Source organism: Dreissena polymorpha, unplaced genomic scaffold (genome assembly GCF_020536995.1).
Source record: "Dreissena polymorpha isolate Duluth1 unplaced genomic scaffold, UMN_Dpol_1.0 chrUn030, whole genome shotgun sequence".
Lineage (NCBI taxonomy): Eukaryota > Metazoa > Mollusca > Bivalvia > Myida > Dreissenidae > Dreissena > Dreissena polymorpha.
In genome coordinates, this window is record NW_026273344.1 from 197421 (window position 1) to 219621 (window position 22201).

The 22201-nt window shown below is 37.1% G+C and overlaps 1 protein-coding gene across 9 annotated transcripts in view; it reads right to left on the reverse strand.

The window, feature by feature from the left end:
• LOC127863717 (uncharacterized) overlaps positions 1 to 20667 on the reverse strand; it is a 50876-nt gene extending 30209 nt beyond the window's left edge. For 3 of the 9 annotated variants that reach the window (XR_008041158.1, XR_008041157.1, XM_052403337.1), the window contains exons 1-7: positions 20317 to 20666; positions 18755 to 18864; positions 16337 to 16451; positions 15499 to 15572; positions 7180 to 7200; positions 2001 to 2092; positions 275 to 328 (exon numbers count right to left, since the gene is read on the reverse strand). Coding sequence is in view for 7 of the 9 variants with exons in the window: in XM_052403337.1 (XP_052259297.1) it covers positions 275 to 328; positions 2001 to 2092; positions 7180 to 7200; positions 15499 to 15572; positions 16337 to 16451; positions 18755 to 18864; positions 20317 to 20387 (537 nt within the window). In the remaining 2 variants the exon portion in view is untranslated. Of the gene's footprint in view, positions 1 to 274; positions 329 to 2000; positions 2093 to 7179; positions 7201 to 8999; positions 9919 to 15498; positions 15573 to 16336; positions 16452 to 18754; positions 18865 to 20316 lie in introns of those variants that run through there. The other 6 variants (XM_052403338.1, XM_052403342.1, XM_052403340.1 and 3 more) reach the window with 6 other exon arrangements.
• Between the last annotated feature and the right edge of the window lie 1534 nt (positions 20668 to 22201).

Genomic DNA, 22201 nt, shown 5'->3' on the forward strand with positions numbered 1-22201 from the left:
CAATTGCTCGAGTTTTTGAGCGGAAACTAATCCGGACTAACGGACTGACTTACTGTCTGACGGACGGTGCGATTTTAATATGCCCCCAGAACCTATGTTCTGGGGGCATAAAAAAATATTTTTGTTTGATACCTTCCATAGGGAAGCTTTAGCTCCCATTTGGGAAAAATATATACTTTTTTCCATTGGGAATGGGGCCGATCACCTGACCCGATTTTGAATGGAAAAAAACACTGTTTGCATTATATTCATATCACATTGATTTATTGCTGACCTGTTTTGCCTGAGCCTCCAACTCCATGAGTTCCGGCTTCCAGTTCTGTACCTGCTAAAATAAAGTTGTTGTCACCGAGTATGAGGCAAAAATCTTACACAATGAGGCAAAACACATAATAAGTATTATAGTTATACTCAATGTAATCAAGAGGGCTCAAGGTCAAAGACCATCATCTAAGACCAAGGGAACTTAACTGTTATAAGCAAGAAGTTTTTATTAAAGCCATATAAGAATCCCCCCTTTAACCCCTCAAAATCCAGCAGACATGTTTTTTAATTACTGGAGACATTTTCAAACTCATTGGACCTGAAATGTGATTTCTAGAGCTCTATAGTGTTCACAACTATGACAATGTCATAAAAACTGACCCCCCCCCCCCCCTTGCAGCTATGTTTCTTAATGGATCAGAATAATTGTTGTTCATGCATATATATCACTAAAACAATTGTTCTTGGCAAGTTTCCTGGTGATGGGGAAAAGGTCTTTTTTATTATAGTGTCACCCCTATTAAAAGGGCCAGCCAAATTGGCTTATGAGACACCTTTGTGTGTATACCATGTACCTCCCAACTCCTATCACTATGCCAGGCGCCAGGCGGATAGAAGTCGGTAACCATTCATGTTTAACGCTCGCAGCTCACGAGCCGGTCACATCGGAACAAGTCCCATGACAAACATCCATCCTTCGACAAACGCTCCCCATTGGGCTCGAACCTTTGACCTCCCGATCCCGAGGCGGACGCCTTATCCACTAGGCCACGGCGATCGGGGAAAATGTGACTTCTGGGGTTATCAGAACTTTTCACTATAGTCTTATAGAAAACTGCCCTGCCACCTGGTGTCCACATTTTTCAACAGACCAGAAATGTTTTTTGAATTCTGCTGAGATATCATAGGAACAGATTTTATGAGCAAGTTTCAGGATGATAGGTAAACAATATTTGACTCCTTGAGTGTTCAAAACATTCCATAATAGCTCAATAAGCAAAACTGTCCTGCCCTCTAATGACCATGTTTTATAAACGACTGGAAATAACCTTAAACTGCTGAGATATCATTAGATCAAACAAAATTAGCAAGTTTGATAATGATTGAGCAGACAAATCTGACTTCCAGAGTGCTCACAAGCCCTTTTTAGTTATAAAGTGTGACCTTTGAAACCACATGACCCAGATTCAAAGGCTTCCTAGACGAATGGATTAATATTTTCACACAGTTTCCTGACAATCAGGCAATTAGTGTGGTTGTTTGAGTTTTCGCAATTAAGGTGAATAAATGTTGACGACACATAACAGGTGTTGCGTGACAAATAACGGACAAAAGGTGACCATAAAAGCTGACAATGATCATGTTGTGCTCAAATGTGCCGAAAGATACCAGAAAACTTGATATCTTCAATCAGCTTTTAGTGTAAAAATGTACAATTTGCATTCATATGTACGTGTATTGTGAAACTGTCTGGTATACACATACCCATATACAGGGCCGGGTTGCTCGAAGCACCGTTAAGTCTAAACGGACCGTTAAATGATAACGGGCCTGTTAAAATCAGTGTAAGTGTTAAGATTGGGTTTCTCAAAATAATGCTGGCTTTTAAAGGCCAGTTTAACGACAGTTTTTTAACAGTAATGTTATCTTAATGTTGCTTTGAGCAACCTGTCCCAGAGCTTATGTGTTTGTCCATCGGGATACTATTACATTTAAAGGTGTTATATATAACTTACTGGATTGTAGAAAGTGATTCCATTCTCTTTGAAGAAGGGTATGGCGATCTCTGCTCGCCATTTTGTAGGGTTGCATGAACCACCTAGGAAAACTGAAAGAAACGAGCCGAAACAAAATGTATTACAAAGTGACAAAAATTTCCTCAAATTGGTTGAAAAGAACATTATTGTTAATCAATATGAAATGATCATTTCTTATTTATATAGTTCTATTTCTTAAACTTCTTTAAACTGTTAAAACAACCATAAAAATATTGAACACAAATAAGTTTCTACGATGTTCATATGCAGTATGTACATGTTTAAAAAATCAGTTTCACAATATGTAAACTATATTTATTAATACAGCTGTTTTCTAAATCAAATAAATATTTGTGTAATGCATGTACAAAAACAACCAATACAGTGTTCACCTTTATAAGTTATATGTAACCAAAACCACAGAGATTATGTTAATCAGCACTAAAACTGACACAGTCTGACCCATGTTCAATGACATATGGGCAGGCACAAATAACATGTTACAGCGAATCATGAGCCACACCAGACAGAAAATCTTAAGTGGTCCCTGACATTGGACAAGTGTTTTGTTAATTGTGACTACACTAAAATCAGATTCACAATTATATTAATTAGTTCTCAACAAGGTAGTGAAAACAAACAAAATGTAGAAAACCATTAGTAATACCGGGAAAATAATATTTATGTACCGGTGCACTTGTTAAGAATAAGATCTAAAATAAGATAAAAACAGAAATTAAAGATTGTAAAGGCAAAGAAATTAAAATCATCTATTTAAAGTAACTCTTTATTTTGTAATTACAGTGACCTTGAACCAACTGGTCCCAAATACTGCGTCTCCATGCAAACGTTAACAAGAACAATTTTTGCGCAAAAAGGAGCATAATTCTGCAAAATTGCAAGTCAGAGTTATAGAAATTGGGCAGTGACCTAAAACAATACGACCAAGCAAATAACTGAAGTTTTAATTGAATACCTCTAGTACAAATTGAGATTTAGCATTTCACAGACGCTAATACTGGAAAATGGGTGATTAATATAGCTTGAACTATTCAATGATTTTTCAAGCTCAAAAAAGTTACTAATTACAATTTTTAGCATGCATATAGTTTCATTCTATCTGCATTCTCAATAAAGTCTAATCACAACAGTTATTTCATGATCATAATCATCATTGAGGAACTGAATTATGAAACTTAAAAGTTACAATACTTTTTGGTGTGGTGCTTTATTACTTTATATAGAAAATTTAATATGTTGTTTGGGACAGTGGTCTAATGGAAGAATGCTCGTCTTGAAGTCGGAAATAAGCCAATGTGTCATGTCATGGCTTCATACTGCGCTGAGTGTAAACAGACTACTTATAAACCAGTGATCAGGGGCTAAAAACATACTGTAAACCTGTACCTTTAACATTGATCAAAAGATAGGAACATTATAAAACACAATAATGTCAAATGAGACAGTCTGTAGCATGGTATACATGGCTACCAATTCTGGGAATGCAATGCTCTGAGTACAAGGGGGTAAAGTGCAATGCATAACACACACACATTGCTATATAGTAAAGACAGTGAATATTTGACCAAAGAGTATGTTAAATGTGTGTGCAGTACTGACTTTATAAAAAAGTATGTTCTGCGTTCTCAATCATGACATGTATTATTTCTATACAATCAATTAAGTCTGCACCTTTTTTTCTTGTTAAAAAGTTATAATAACAGGCAATTATATAGTGCAATTTCTTTGAAACATAATGGCAGATGGGATGATTGATTATTCTTGAAAAGACAATACAATCACCTGGAGAATCACATTCTTTTGTTAAGATGATTTTTTAGATACGACACACGTGTTGGTGTTTACAAATAGTCTTTTGAACATGCTATTTAAGAAAACTTTACTTTTTAAACATGAAAGCATATTTACAAGTCCCTTAAACATTGATTTCTAATCTTAACACAAGTAACTATACTTCCAAACATTTGAAATTATGCTGTCGTTATATAAAATTATAGATGTAAATATTTAGTGCCCAACTGACAAAAGAGATTCCAAAGGTAAGTTCAAGCCCTACTGTACCCCAATAGTGAGAAAAATCACGCACATAAACATTATCCGAGTTTAAAAAGACACACATTTCATTACAATAGTGTGACTTATCCCTGATACATGAGAATGCAACAATTCATTTACAACACTAGAAGTGCTTATTTCAGAATATTTTATTGAAAACAAGATGTGTTTGTAAAACACAATGTCCCCCTATATGACGTATGAACTTGAAGGATGACCATGACCCTTCACCACTCAAAATGTGCAGCTCCATGAGATACACATGCATTTCAAATATAAAATTGCTAGCTTCAATATTGCAGAAGTGACATTACATGAGCAATTTTGACCCATATATTTGACCTTGAAGGATGACCTTGACCTTTCACCACTCAAAATGTGTAGCTCCATGAGATACACATGCATGCCAAATATCAAGTTGCTATCTTCAATATTGCAAAAGTATTCATAAAATAAGCGATTTGGGCCACATATATTTGACCTCTGACCTTGAAGGATGACCTTGACCTTGACCTTTCACCACTCAAAATGTGCAGCTCCATGAGATACACATGCATGCCAAATATCAAGTTGCTATCTTCAATATTGCAAAAGTATTCATAAAATAAGCGATTTGGGCCACATATATTTGACCTCTGACCTTGAAGGATGACCTTGACCTTGACCTTTCACCACTCAAAATGTGCAGCTCCATGAGATACACATGCATGCCAAATATCAAGTTGCTATCTTCAATATTGCAAAAGTATTCATATAATGAGCGATTTTGGCCACATATATTCGACCTCTGACCTTGAAGGATGACCTTGACCTTTCACCACTCAAAATCTGCAGCTTCATGAGATACACATGCATGCCAAATATGAAGTTGCTATCTTCAATATAGCAAAAGTTATTGCAAAATGTTAAAGTTGGCGCAAACCAACCAACAGACCAACCAACAGACAGGGCAAAAACAGTATGTCCCCCACTACTATAGTGGGGGACATAATAAAAATGAAAATAATGTTAAATAAATAAAGGAAAATTAAAGTGGGAAACAGGTTCATAATGATCATGACGATTTCAAAATTAAACTATAACTGTTTTACTTTACACACTATTTAAAATTGTTTATAATTTATTTGAATTTTTGTTTGAACTGCTTGCCATGTTTCAAAGTATTTCAAATTACAATATGGCTGTTTATTTAAACACTGGTTACAATGGATTTTCTGTATATGTTCTGTAACATCATTCACACAATCATCTTGACTAAACACTTGTATATTCCAATAACAACAATGGCTGACAAATTAATTTCTGAACGTCTCAGATATTGAATGATTTAATGACTATTAGCTTTAACCTATTTATTTTAATGATTGCATGGAAAGCCTTGTGTTTATTGAAATGCTCTTGAGTCTGTTTCATGGGTAGAACCAGTCCTTTGTTAGAACACTTCCGCAGTTGGGGTCAAATCCCTGACCTCTCAGCAGATTGGGTCATCATATCCACTACACCATGGCGACCTAACAACTATTGCTAATGCATGGCAGATAACAATGAAAACAATCATTTTAATAATAATGCATTGTTAAAAAAATAAAATAATTCAGATAATAGCCTCAAAACAACATTTTAATTAGGAAACTAATGCAACAACAAAAATACATAGGCCATTACTGATGAATGTTGAAAGCCCAACCATATTTCCACTGTAAAAGTGTGTTATCATCCTTCCGCAGCTTAAGCTTAATGAGCAAGACCTTAACTATTGCTTATTTAAAGAACACAAACTGATGACTGCATGTTTCAAAGACTTTTAATTGACATTATTTTGAATCTTTTGCAAGCAAATTTAGCTAGCACTATTAATCTGGCACAGAACTTAATGCATGAATAATATTACACTACCATCATACAGAATAAATAATTTGTGTACGGAAGCAATTTTAATCCATTGAACTAATACTAAGAATGCTGCAATGGTCCCATTAATATCAATATAATTATAAATTTATGCTAATGGCATTCATGAGAGCAAGTTCAATGATGTCAACAACTGCATTTACTTCAATGAATTATGAGATTAAGTTTTAAGTAAAAGGTAAAAAGGATGGTAACAAATGCTATAGGTAATAATGATCAATAGTTAATATGAGATGGTATTGCAAAAAAGAGAGGAAATATGAAACACTGATACATTGGAATAATATCCTAGAATCAATACTAGCCACATCTGGTTTAACTTCAAAGCTTTTTTTAAATAGCATGACCATGTTTCCATGGTAAAAAGGAGGGGTTGGTCAAGAATGTGGATTTTAAACAGAGTACACTATATTCTAAAAAAAGTATTACATTTATGATTGACATTTTTGTCATGTACAACAGTGTCTGTTAGTGCAGAATTGGGAAATAAAAAGGAGTTTGTAATCAGTACCATGTCCATTTACATGAATTGAAGCAGTACAAAATTAAGTGATACAGAAGTTGGTTTTTTACATGTACTTCCAATTTATATTGACTTTAAAGCAAGTTTTTATGTTTGTACTCTTCTTAGCAGTGCAAACATTGCTAATAGAATACTGTTTGCAATCAATATTGCTCATGGAGATAAATAAATTATCATAGGAATAATTATAAAAAAAATATAATATTTCATTCCAACCCGAAAATAATACTTTCTTTTCAAACTGAAGTACATATATTATATGAAACATTTAAAATTAACATAATTTAACTATTTGATAACAGACTAGCTGGCATGCCACTATTTATGGGTCCTAATTGTAACTGATGTGCAAATAGCCGCTTCATTTGACAATCAGTCTTAAGCTATATGCAGCCAGGGCATCTCCAGCCATACCTGTGCATATGCGCAGTCTGGTCAGGAGCTACCCTGTATGCTGATTTGTTCACAAAGTCTTGTGCGACTTAATTGTGAACAACTATAGCTCTTGACCAGACTGACCGTTTGCATGGGCTTGTCTAATGCTACACTGGCTTGATATGGCATAAGACCCATTTTCGCATGATGCAGGTCATATATTGTTAAATGTCCATTACAGGAACAATTCAACATTGCTGTAAAAGATACTACCTGCGAAATGCACAAGACTTTCTGAAAGTACCAGGAAATCATTAAAAAATGTTGCTGAAAATACATGTATATTTTAATGAGTGACAAAACTTTGGACTATTCTGACTGTTAATAATATAGAGGCTTTAACATGAGTTGTCATTTAATAATTCAATATTTTATTAAACCAATTAAGAAATCTTAATAAAAATATATTATCAATTTCCTGGATAAAAGAAAAATAGCATGGAATTGCAAGAATCAGAACTATTTATTACATGCTTTTTCACCAAAATAGACTTCAAAAGTTTTATTAGAAAGAAAGTGATTACACCTAAAAGTTGTTTAATGAATTGATATCAATTCACACAGACAAGGTCATTTTACCCGTATCATGTAACGGGTCAACCAAACAGATATAGCCAATAAGAAGGCTGCAAAGGTTATCTAACACGCATATTATATAATAATATACGTAATGGTTGCATACCTTGACAAATGATGACTGTTTAACATTCAACAGATGTAAATGTGACAATAATGTGCTTCTATTATGGTGTTTACCTAGAATAGATTTTCTGCTAACATATTGTATGTTTTTCTTCTAAAAAAGCACATGTGGGTAAAAACGAAGTGTACTAAAGAGCATGGCATTAAAATAAAATTATATTTTATAAAAAATCAACTTGTATTTAAGCAAATTATAAAATGAATTTAGAGAAAAATGAAAATTGCTTTAATAAAATAATAGAATTAAAAGGTGTTTACAATAAAAAGCAAAATCACATATACAGTAGTCAGTTAAACAAATTTGGGATAGTACAATCATGCTTTTTACTAAAACTTAAAACACCTTGGTATAACAGCATTCTTGATATACTGCATATTGGAATACATATGCAACTAAAATCTAAAAGATTCCTTTGAAATATGGTGAATATCACTTACGCTTAAAAGTTCATAATTCTATTGCAGAAACTACTGGTCCATTCAAAGGGAACATGGTGTTTACTTTTATTTATATAATATTTATCTATGAATACGAAACAATTGTTTACAGTCTGCTACTCATATATTTTGTGTCACTCAATTATGTCCATTTTCAAGATCACTGTAACTCATTCACTTGTCAAGAGTGATGTCTGTATGTGATTGTCTAAAATAATTCATGCACAGCAAGCTGATAATTTCATCTCCCAATTAACAACTGTTAACTGACACTGTATTGAAAAATAACACTGATAAGCCCATGCAAAATGATGTTGTTCCCAAAATGTCAAACATCAAGCCTATGATAAGCATGTGTATTATTAAGCGCAGGTGTTTTTTTTGGGTTGTGGGGGATGGGGCCTTTAGCCCTTATGTGGGGGAAATTTTACGCACAATTTTCCACTTTGGGGGATTTGTTTACTTACTCTCTCATTATTACATTTATACATGCTAGCACTACCGGTATATTCATTGCTTTTTTCATAATTTAGTACGTTTGACAAGATTAAATTGAAATAGAATTGAGATACAAATTTTCTTAAGTAAAATTCATTTTAATTATTAAATACTTACCTGTTATCTCTAGCTTACCCCTTTCCAAGGGAGTTATTTCATCCGGAAAATATTCAAGCGCTGGGAATCGTCCACCTCTATAAGAATCCAAATCAGGTTAAACATAGTACAATGCAACCTAACAGGAAATCAAGAACCACAACTCATCTTTCCTTTACGCAAACATAAAAAGGCGATGAGCGGGGTGGGAGGTGGGACTTACCGATAACAGGTAAGTATTTAATAATTAAAATGAATTTTACTTAAGAAAATTTGTTTTAATATCATAAATACGTTACCTGTTATCTCTAGCTGATTTTGCAGCTGCGGCGGGAAGGTTCGCATATTTTTTCCCATCACAGCAAAACCCATATAGAGGGTTTACAGCCAGAGATAGTAGAATCAAGTCCTCTTATAATCTTTGTTAGTACAGTATAGTACTTAATTCTCGGATGGCACCAGTGTACTTACGCCATAGAAGAAACTACAGTTTGAGCCACTACAAGAGGACCCAACTTATACAAATTGTCTTGTTGGCACTCAAGAGAACGAAGATAAAAAGAGGAGAAGGTGGTCGGATTCCTCCAGAAAGCAGCTTGAAGCACTTCAGATAGTGGGGTCTGATTAATATAAGCCCACGAAGCCGAAAGAGCTCTTAATTCATGCGGTCTTATCTTAAACAGGGATAAATCCCTCGATGAAAGAGAAGAATAAGCTTTCCTTATAGTCGAGGCTATCCAACGAGAAATAGAAGCCGCAGACACATCGCCCCCCCCCTTTTAATGGAATGAAAAGTCTCTTGCGAGAACCTCGAATAGACTTTACCTTTTTAAGGTAGAACTTCAAAGCCCTGACCGGGCAAAGGAGTCTATCATCATCTTCATGTCCACAAGTTCTAGATAGACTTGGAACTTTGAAGGGTTTGGAAGCCATAGAGGGGAGTTGATTTTTAGCAAGGAATCCTGACTGACACAACAATGTAACAGAACCATCAGAAGAGTCAAAACGAAGATGACTATCCTCGATAGAAAGAGCATGAATTTCACTTCTCCGTTTGGCTGAAGCCATAGTAAGAAGGAAAACGGTCTTCCATGTTAGGAATTGTAATGAAGCCTGATCAAGAGGTTCATAGGGAGCCTTAATAAGGGAACCAAGCACACAAGCTAAATCCCATTTAGGAGCAAGTGTACGAGATACAGGACGACTAAGTTCCATAGCTCGAACAAGTTCTGAAATAGCTGGATCAGCACAGACTTGTGAAGACTTAGTGAAAGCCAATGTATGCGAAATCATAGATCTGTATCCTTTGATGGAACTAAGAGAAAGTTTCTTATCATCAAAAAGATAAATGAGAAAATCAGCTATTCGTCTAGCAGAGGGATTGAGGGGATTAATTTTCCCTCGAAAACACCAATTGGAGAAGAGTTTCCAACGAGCATCATAGACTGCTCTGGTGGATTTTCTCCTTGCCGAAGCAACGAGGGTTGAAGCCCTGACAGAAAAACATTTCTTCTGCAAAGATTGCCTGATAACGGCCAGACGTGTAAGTGGAACATTTTTGGGTCCGCATGTAGTCTGCCGCTTTGAGACAGAAGATCTGACCTGTGAGGAAGATTCCTGGGATAATCGTACAGGAGACTGAGAAGATCGTTGAACCAAGATCTTCTGGGCCACCAAGGGGCAATCAGGAGTATCCTGCAAGAGCTCACCCTGATTTTTCCCAATATTTGGGGAATTAGAATGGGTGGGGGATAGGCGTAAGCGTCCAGTTGGTCCCATGCGAACGAAAGCGCGTCGATTGCCCACGCTGCTGGATCGTAAACTGGACTCACATACAGAGGAAGTCTGTGATTGTGTCTGGTTGCAAATAGATCGACCAGGGGATAACCGAACTTGAAAAAGATCTGGTTGGTCACTTCTTGATGAAGTGTCCACTCCGATGGAAGTAACTGGTGTTTGCGAGACAAACCATCCGCCAGGGCGTTGAGGCGACCTGGTATATATTTTGCCAGCAGATGAATGTTGAGTGTTTTGCAAAGAACAAGTAATTTTCTGGTTTCCAGACACAGGGATTGAGAATGTGTTCCCCCCTGTGCCTGGATGTAAGCCACCACAGATGTGTTGTCTGTTGACACCATCACACAAGAGTCTCGAAGATGTGATTGGAAATGAGATACAGCTAGAAATACTGCTCGCATTTCTAGATTGTTGATATGAAGGTGAGATTCCTGATGAGACCACAACCCTGAAATTATCAGACTGAGAGGTTCCAGGTGAGCACCCCACCCTTCCTTGCTCGCATCCGTTATTAGATATAATGACGGTTGCGGGGGAAGAAGGGGTACTCCTGCCAACAGAGTCTCCTCGTCTAGCCACCACTGAAGATGAGACCTTAAGGAGGGAAGGATTGGAATCTGTGTTAATAGATTGCCTGGAGACCATTTCCAACAAGCTGAGAGATAGTGCTGAAGAGGACGTAGGAAGAGACGTCCCAACTGCACAAAGTCTGCTACTGAGCTCAGGATACCGTTGAGAGAGAGGAATTCTTGAGCTGTTATATGAGATTGGGACAAAACCCAGTTGACCTTCATCAGAAGGTCTGATATACGTTGAATAGACACTCTGACCCGATTGATGTGGGTCAAGAAATTCATTCCCACAAACGTAAAGTCCTGTGAAGGAATGAGGTCTGATTTGTCTGCATTGAGAAGGAGCCCTAACGAGAGGAGCTCCTTCCAAGAGAATTCTAGGTTGTACAGAAGCAATTGACGATCGAGCTGGTGTAAGAGCCAGTCGTCGAAATACTGAAGAAGAATAATCCCGTGAACTCTGAGGTGTGATCCGACTGCCGACATTAGTTTGGTAAAAACTCGTGGGGCTGTCGCCAACCCGAAAGGCATAGACCGGAACTGGTAGACTTGGCCTTGAAAGGCGAATCGCAAGTACTTTCGGTAATTGGGATGTATAGGAACATGGAAGTAAGCATCTTCCAGATCCAAAGACACCCCCCAGTGCAGGGGTTTGATGGATTCCCGTATGAAAGAAGGAGTCTCCATTTTGAAAGTTGGTTTGAGGAGATACATGTTGAACACTTTTAAATCTATTACTGGTCTCCAGGAACCATTTTTCTTTTGAACAAGAAAAAGACGACTGTAAAATCCTGGAGAATAAGGATCTTGAACCCTTTCTACCGCCTGTTTTTCCAAGAGCCCGAGAATGGACTCTGGAATATGTGGATGCCGAGATACCAGCTCTATAGGGACGCGAGAAAGCGGAGGCCTTTTTTCGAATTGAAAAGTCAGGCCTTTTGTCACAAGAGAATGAACCCATGCGTCTGAAGTAATTTGAAGCCATCGATTTGAGAAGTGGAAAAGTCTGGCCCCGACTGGTATTTCCGGCATCGGAGGTTGTGGCGGTAGAAAGGGAAGGGACCTAGGGCTGATAAGCAGGAGGTGCGCCCCTGCCGGTAGAAGGTTTGAAATTCCTCTGTCCCGGCTTGGGTTTGCCCTTTTTCCCAGAATCTTTATTAGAAGACTTGTGTGACAAAGAAGGTCTGTTATAGGAAGACTGCCAATTAGGACCTGACCGTGGATTAAAAGAAGGCTTTTTAGAGAAAAGGTTATTTCTCTTAGCCGTCTTGAATGCTGGAACTGCTGGTGGCCTAGAAGCAGGATGCTTAAAGACCCCTTGGCGTTGTCCAGAGTTGTTTCTAGCTAAAGAAGCATGAAGTTGGTCATCCTTGTCAGCTGTGATTGCTTCTTGTATCCTTCCACCAAAAAGAAACCCTGATGTGAGAGGAGCTGTTCTGAGCGAGTTCATACCAGGTTCCAACAGAAAATCTTTAGGTAAAGAAGTAAGGATAAGATCTCTACGAATCCTTAGCATCTCGGACATTGAAGAAGCAGAAGTGTGAGATAAGGCCAGTGTGGTCCGTGAGAGATGAATTAACAAATCACGGAGTTCCTCCGGAACAGATTCCGACCAATCACACACCATTTGTAAAATTGTCGCTAGCATGAAGTCAATTTGGTTAGTCAAACCTAATGATCTACGTTCCCTCATTTCCCAAGTTTCCAACATTGAAAACGGAACAGAAACTGAATTGGAACCACTTGGCATTACAAGAGATAGCTTGCTTATGTCCGGATCTGGAACCGGAAGTTTTGAAAAATCCAACCCAGATGTTGCATGTGGTACAGGAGGTTTGTAACTTTTACTACCTTCCTGGTGTTTTGGATCAGCTAGTTCCTTAGGAATTTTCCATGTTTCTCCTCGTTTTGGAATAGTCTTATTAGCTGATTCCAATGATTGAAGAACAGATAGAACAGTAGAACCAATGGGAAGTCGTGGGTCAGGACGAGCCGTCGACTTAATAACCCTGTTGGGATCAAATGTACGAAAAAGTTGTTCTGTCACAGAAATCGTCGCATTTGAAGACAGTTCAGCAGGTCTTGGACAGTAATCTTCACCAAAAGTACGAAACATCAGTTCATAGATCTGACCAATCGGAGCTAAATATTGATCCGTCTCAACATTAGATTCTGCATCTGAATCAGCCTCACTCTCTACAACACCAGCGGTTTGTATAGAATCAGCAGGAACAGAAGTGAGAATATCTTGTACCGGATTGTAATTGTCTGGTAACAGCGAATGATCATCCCCGACGTCAGTAAACTGATAATGTAAACCGGAAGAAGGTAAATTATCAGCATTGACCGGTACAAAATGTCCCGCTGAATTCTGTATCCATAGTGTATCAGGATTCGACAGGGTAGCTGTAGGGAGTACACGACTAGATACTGTAGATGATACTCGTGGTGTTGACACTGACGCCGTAGTAGTGAGATGAGCTCCTGAAGATGCAATACGTGTGGCAGTCAACGTTGGAACCGACACATTTGGCATGGAAACATGCGATTCCATAACGGAACACGATGGTGAACGACTATACGTATGGTAAGTCCGATGCTGTCTACGTGAACGTTGCCGACGTCCTCGTTTCCTGCAATGTCGAGATCTGGATCGGCTGCGCTGTCGAGATGTGGATCGGCTGCGATGTGATCGAGATTTTTTGGAATACCGTCTCCGTGAGTGACGACGTGATCGCTTATGAGCGCCGCGACGATGATAACTGCTCGACGAAGAAGAGCGTGTCCGATGTCCACTCCTTGATGAAGACGATGTATTCGACGACGAATCGGATGTAGAAGAATACGCCGATGATGAAGACCGAGTTCTTCTTGACCGGCGATTGGTGTTATCGGTGGCAGGCCCAACTGATGACTGTTGACCGGTGACCGGACCGGACCGGACCGGTGACCGGACCGGACCGGTGACCGGACCGGACCGGTGATCAATGACCGGACCGGTGACCGGACCGGACCGGTGACCGGACCGGACCGGACCGGTGACCGGACCGGACCGGTGACCGGACCGGTGACCGGACCGGTGACCGGACCGGTGACCGGACCGGACCGGTGACCGGTGACCGGACCGGACCGGACCGGTGACATGACCGGACCGGACCGGTGACATGACCGGTGACCGGACCGGACCGGACCGGTGACCGGCCGGTCATATTATGACCGTTTACGTCACCGGACAAAGACCGTAGAATGGCGGCTGCCATGTGGTCTGACATTGATCCAGTCGTTCCATGATCAATGTCGCCGGTATGCATGGTGTGAGTCATAAGATCTGATGACGATCGACTGACAACAACACCATCTTGCCCGGTACCCGGTGACTGACAAAACCGCTGGTCATCCTTGACCAGTGGAGTCACCGGGTAATCAACGTCGGATGGAGGTTCGTTGCGTTTGCGGCTGATCGACGTCCTCCGGCGACCTGCTTTTGTCCATACGTCGTAAGCCCACAAATCGCAAACCGCACATTTGTTATTAAATGTGCACCCGGTACATGCCAAGCAAGTATCGTGGGAATCCCACCTTGCTTTGATATGACCACAAGAACCTCTATCCTGTAAGTTCATTCTGAAATAAAAGAAACAGAAAGAACCTACAAAAAAACAAATTAATGATTATAAATTCAAATAAAAAGTTAAACCACAAAATGTAAACACAAAGAACGCTGTCCAATTGACCTCAATTACTTATTGGGGAATAGGCACGAATTCCTCGTGGTTCACGTGCTCATGACGTCATGTACATGAGTGACGATGCAAACAAAGAAACCCAGCAAAAGCAGAAATATGACAATTACTGCAACAAAAAGTATAGAAATATAAACCGAATGATACAAATAAAAGATAAATAAACTTTATCCTTTTAAACTCCGCCAAAAACACAGTGAAAAGAACACATAAGTCCTGAGCCTAAAATAGGCGTGCACATGGTTTTATCCGGAAAGGAAAGATGAGTTGTGGTTCTTGATTTCCTGTTAGGTTGCATTGTACTATGTTTAACCTGATTTGGATTCTTATAGAGGTGGACGATTCCCAGCGCTTGAATATTTTCCGGATGAAATAACTCCCTTGGAAAGGGGTAAGCTAGAGATAACAGGTAACGTATTTATGATATTAAAATTATAATCATGAGACCACATCTTTCTATAACAAAAAAAAATAAAAAATAAATGTTTTTTTTTTGTTTTTTTTAGGGGGAATATTTGGTCAGGAAAGGGGAAAAAACCAGTCTAGTTCGATGAGGGAAGACGCCGATATTCGGCGTCTATTATATAAGGTAAAAAAAACCTGAAGCGTATGATAATAATGTATGATATAAAGTGTATGATAGAATGGAAACTTAGTAAACATTAACAAGCATCTCAAATAAGTACCTCTTCGCTTCTTTCGATCAATATTGCGTTCAGCACGGATACGGACCATACTTACAGGCACCGGTGGTTTAGGACTGCAAAAGAAAATTCTGAACATGAATATAATATTAACCTGAGTAACAGTTCAGTTGTCCTTGTTTTAGGTGGTTTAAGACTGCACAAAAATGTCTAAACATTTATATGATGCCAACAAGTAACATGTGTGAAGGTTTTTATTTATCACATTGACAAGTACTTTGTACCTATGATTTTCATTTTTTAGTGCAAACTTACACAAAACAGCAGTCAGTTATTTGTCCACCTCTTTGTTTTTTAAATAAACCTTAGACTTTGAACAATCAAGGGTAATAATAATGAAAGCAAGGTGGAAAACCAAAGCAGTCCCACAGACTCCAGTAGGAAAACATTTGCAATATTATTTTGTAGATTGAACATTTATTATTTGGCAGGACAACCTATAAATCATCAAAACTTAGAATTATACATAGCATAAACAACACTGAAAACTAAATGTTTAATCAGTTCTAAGAACTTTAATGATATTAAAATTATTTAAATAGGAAGACAGAATAAGTATTTCCACTAGGTAAGATTAATTTACATAATGCGTGTTTCATAGTTTATGTACAGGAATATCAGACTCTTCAAAAGTGTATCTATGGGTGGACCTGCCCCTGTGACCTTTCGGGGGAAAACATTAATTTTGAGCCTCAGTAAGTCAAATTTACCACGGCTGCCCAAGTATCCTCCAAAGGTATAATTTTGAGAAACAGACAAGATCATGGTCACAAATCTAACTTTTATATGCACTGGTAGTATTTAACATAAAAATACAAACTTGAGCTGATAGTATGTCTTGAGCTCTGCCACAAGCACACAGAATTCTCCAAACGTGAAGTGGTCCGGCTTGCAGGGACTGCCATAGTCCATGGCACACACCATCATCTCATGTACTGAAATATGTCAGCAGCAGGGCTTACCCATCTTCCGCCATTCATACCAGCAGGCAGTTTTATTGTAAAGTCAGTATAAAGTCTCCAATTATCAATGCATGTGTCTGTTTAAGTGTCTCATATTTACATTTTTTGGTATATTTGCCATCTCACAACATGTTTTCAACCAAATGCTACCATAAAAACAGTAAAATACCTTTAAATAAAAAAATACTATTCTGTGACATTTACATTACTGTTATTACTTTTAGTTTTAAAATTTAGAGAAAACAAGACCCATAAATCAATGGAACAAAACGAAGCTCACACTTCATCTGGAAGTCATGTAGGTAGACTCAAATACCAAAAATCTGCTGAATTCTGAAAACTTGGCAACCTCCAGAAAACGGTTATAATAAATATAATATCTAAGGCCAAGGCCCATAACTTCACCAAAAATCAATGGACCAGAACAAATTTCACACTTTATATGTAGGTCATATAAGTAGACTCACATACCAAAAATCAGCTCAATATCTAAAAGTGTTGCATACAAAAAATCGGAAAACAGTTTTGAAAGAGAACATTTCTCAGTCCAAGGCCCATAACTTCACCAAAAATCTATGGACCGGAACTTAATTCACATTTCATCTGTAGGTCATGTAGGTAGACTCACATAGTAAAATTCAGCTCAATATCTTAAAGCATTTCATAAAAAACATCCAACAAATGGAAAATATTACTTCCCTTGTCAAAAATGACATGTACCTGCCAAATGATAACAAAAATTTCAAAATGATAAATATTCTAATTATTATATTATATTATTAATAATTATTAATCATTATTTAATTATAAGTATTCTTATTGTTAATTATTAAAGCTTATTACTTCCCTTTAGATCAGTCAAACCCTGTTTCTTCGTCAAAAATCAACATGATAAGGAAACGAATTGAACACTTCATCTGTAGGTCATGTAGGTGGACTAATATACCAAAAATCAGCTCAATATCTCAAAGTGATGCATAAAAAAACTCCAGAAAACAGAATGCCAGATGGACAGACGGACAGAGAGAGGGACTGCTATATGCCACTCTACGATGGGCATAAAAATTAAAATATTAATTTCATTATTGGACATGTAAAAGTTTATAGCGCCATTTGTTGTAACAAATAATTACATGTGCTTGTTAAATACCAAGCCGTATAGTATAAATTACTTGTATATATGTTTCACTTTAAGCTGTTGGGTGAAACCAATGGCTATTACCGGTATACATAATTATTTACCCAAGTATGTAAATCAGATGGTCCAATGCCTTAAGGCATTTGTCTGACCATAATTAGGTTGTAAAAACGCATAATCGAGTGTCACCAGATAAGCGCGACAGGTAAAAATGATATTTGAATAGCATTCATGATTGTAAAATAAAATGTCAGAAAATTAAGGGCCATTAATTATGAACGAAAACCAGTATGTCTGAAAAGTCATGAAAAAAATAATCTTGGCTTAAAACAGGGGTTCCGAAAATTAAGAGTAATTACAGTAATACAGATTCCTTCCATATGAATATGTAAAGATTTAACATCCACAGGTGGATGGCAGTGTTGACCACTAAAGTATTCTAAAATATCAAACATCAATCCCATTTGGGCAATGACATCATTATAGATATTATAAAAACTTACTTTTTTCATTATTACCAATTCTTTGATTACAGTCTATTCTTATCAATTTATATGTCCTAATTTTAAAATGTCATAATGATTAAAACAAGTTATTTAACAAGAGCACCGCATAACGGGTGCCACGCTCGGCTGCGAAAGCTTGTCAGAATTTTTTTTTTTTTAGAGGTCACAGTGACCTTGACCTTCAAAGTTGTAGGTGGAAGCACTTTGATTTTAGAGCCTATGTTAAAGTTTAATATTAGAGGTCACAGTGACCTTGACCTTTGACCTAGTGAACCAAAAATGGGTGTGGCGTGTAGAACTCATCAAGGTGCATCTACATATGAAGTTTCAAAGTTGTAGGTGGAAGCACTTTGATTTTAGAGCCAATGTTAAAGTTTTAGCACGACGCCTATGGCGGACGGCGGACAGTTGACGAGCTGGCTATGACAATAGCTCGGGTTCTCTCCGAAAACAGCCTCGCTAATAATAGTAAAAAAAATTATTCTTAACTGATAAATTGTGTCTGACAGTGGGGAAAAAAGGTGAGATCAATGTATTGTGTATAAATTTAGCTTTTGTCTGAAAACTCCATTTGTTCAGAGAAAAATAAAGAAATATGGAGGTCAAGGAAATATTGTGTCCTGTTACTGTACCTTGAGATGTGGAAGGATAGAGATCCAGAGCATTGCAGGCATCCCTAATGTTTTTCTCATGAAGATGTTGATCAGAATCACAAAACTCCTTAAAGACTTTGATCAGCTCCCTAAAATGCAAGATTGAGTTTAACTCTTCATATAAGCAAAACAATATCCGATAAATAAAAAAGCCGAAACTGACGACAGGAAAACTATGTGCATAATGCAGTAAGCATGTAAGCATTCTGATGTGATGGGAGCAGGGCTTAACACTAACTTTTTTTTCAACTAGCCCATTCGGGCTTGTAAAAGCAGAGCCTGCTAGCCCTGACCAATCTTTCATGTGTCCTGACCCAAACATTATCAAAACCTTTATATTTATCATTCAACTTGTATTTTCTTGTGCGTGGAGATGCGCAATTATGATTCAATCATTCTTATTAGCTTGCCTTACTGATGCTAATAAATTCAATATTCATCTACTTAAGACATCTATTTGTAATCTTCACCCCATTTCGGGAGAAATTTCTTCACACCATTTTTGGAGAAATTTCCTTGTTTTTTTTCCCCTCTTACTTTCTATTACTTTCCTCCTTTCCTTTTCTTTTCTTATCCGAGGAACCCCCATCCCCACCCATAAAGCCAAACTTAAACAAAAACATGAATGTTAAAACCTGTTTCACATAGATTGCCGCGGTTGCCGTCTGACGACAAATGGTAAATGAATCTTAGGTGTCGCAAAATAACGTGTTACGGTAGTGGTACAATTGTACACGGTTAACTCTCTACTAAAAGCCAGGATCAACCATTAATGTTAGTTTTGCTAATTGAATTGCGTTAAAAAGATTGTCAAAAAACTTCTAATCGATCAAACAAATTAAAATTATTTAAAATTGGTAAATAACTAATAATTTTATAGTAACTTTGTGTTAATGTCGAGTTGTATACCTTCATTGATCCCGGACGATCCTGGGCGATCCCGGCTTTTAGTTTAAAACGTATTTTTATCGAAAAAACACGTCACTTCGAGGAAACCAATCAAAAACCGTATCTAGCAGAATTCTGTTTAAAAATAGGTACTGCATGTTTTACCAGGAAAACGACCGGGGATTTTCTGAATTGTCGGCCTCTTTTTGATTGCAATCAGGGGGTTCCAAATATATTTCGAGATACGATCCGTTTGTTGTCTCCAACTTCACTCTGGGATTTAATTGTCATCTGATCATACTGTATTAAGATTTCTGCATCTTTGAAAAGCTTATTTACAACACAGTTTATTGATATAGAACACATAATCCTGCCCAAAATACACATGACCGGTCGGGCATGTTCCTGGGACATTGGCTAGGTACAGGCAGTGAATGTCGTTCGGACGTGCTTTAGTGTTAAGCCCTGGGGAGAACTTTTTAATTGCACACAAATAAATTGTTTGTATTAAATCCCACCACAATGTTTACAATTAATTAGAACAATCATCATTATTAAACTTCTCTTTATTCCAAATTTATTACTATCCGAAATCATCTTTCCGAGTATACAAGCAGTTATAAAATGACCGCGGCATTATCTCAGAGACTTACCTCGTAAGAGGTCCCCATACTTTTGTCTTTGTCCTTTCCGAAGATAGCTGTCTTCTAAATGTTTGGGCCATATCATTGCATGCATGTCATTGCAAATTCAAAGAAAGTGGAACTTCCTTTATCGATATCTTTTATTTTGTTTATTGTTGTTGTTGCAAGGTTACATACTACCAACATGATAGTTAGACATAACATTTATTTAACTCTTTCAGTTCTGGAACCGAATTTTGAAGGCCTTTGCAAACAGTTTGGATCCAGATGAGATGCCACAAAACTTGGCGTCCCATCAGGATCCAAACTGTTTGCTATTATGATAGTCTTCTTTTAAAAAAATCGAAGAAAATGCTAATTTTAGAAATTCAGAAGACGACATTTTAGCAGACGAAAAATTTCCCAGCATGCAAAGGGCTACACACGCACTTGGCTTCGTTGACTGATCGACAGCATTCACTCGATACATCGATGAGTTTCAGTTGCAATGTAGAAACGCCCTTTTCCTAAAACTACGAATATAAAATTCAGTTTTTTTCTGTACGGTATACTTGTTCTCATGTTGCATCAGTTTTGTGGTACCTTGGACAGCAAATCCCGTTATCTAGGGAACCAGGTGTGAAAGACTGGGGACAATACCTTGATGATGCGGCTGAAGTTCCAGAGGCAGTTGATTCTTCTGACTCCGAGGAAAGTAATATCGAGGAGTAATGCTCTTTTCATATTAAATTGAGCAATGAATAGACTAATTATCCAAATGCTACTATTTGTGTGCGTATGAACTTAATTTTGAAATAACAATAACTGGCTGTGTGTTATTTAAGTGTATCCATTAAACGAGTATATACTGCTTACCATATACATGATGTATTCATGTTAAGTGAATATAACAAATATTTGGTGATTTCTGCTATTATAGCACCCATTTAGTAATATTAAGTAATATTTATTTACACATCAACTTTGTAAATAAAATGAATCAAAATGTTCCAATCACATATTGTTTAGTTGTGTGATTAAGATCATTTTCGTTCAATCAGACATCATTGTAGTTTGTTGTTGAAGTGTATGCATTAAACTTGTATATATTGTTTGCCATATATATTTATCTCAGGTTTATATAACATGTATTTCATTGGATACAGTTACTATAGCAATCATATTATAACGTTTTTTTTTCACATCAACTTTGTTAACAATATGTTGTTGTTTTTTTAAGTGCAAGGGACGACCTTATCTTTGTTGACTGTTTATACCGTTTTGAGTTTGTAACTTGTCGTGGTACTGCACATTAACAAAGTCGTTTATAAGCGCAATACTGGTTATATTACAGTTATTATGTTAAATATAAACAGTTGCTGCAGCAACATCCATATTTATTGATATATTCATAAGAGTTTAATGACTGCGCTTGAAAACTGTCAATAATTGATAAATGCTAAGTATCGACAACTCAATTGATATGTATTTGTCTCAGCAAAAAAATGTTACAATGGAAACGGAGGTTTTAGAATGTAAAATACTATGCTAACAATTCACATTTGATATTTGTATTGACAGTAATATGTATTGTTCTTAATATTGCTAGTAAACATACTTAAATAATGGATACATGTATCATTATTATCTTATTATGTAAAAATGGGTATGTGTGAATGTGTTGCCATGGTTACCATACCATATATGTTGTTATGGTTTTAATACATGTTTTTCGAAACTACACACATAAAATAATTATTTCAGGTAATTTTTGTTAATAAATTCCATAGGGCCATTTTCGACCCTAAGTGAACCAAGTCCTTTCCCAGCATGACAGTATTATAAAGTTTGTTTGTTTTTCGTATTGATAATGATTTTGGATAATCTCCCTTCTAAAAGAATTAAAATGGGTTAA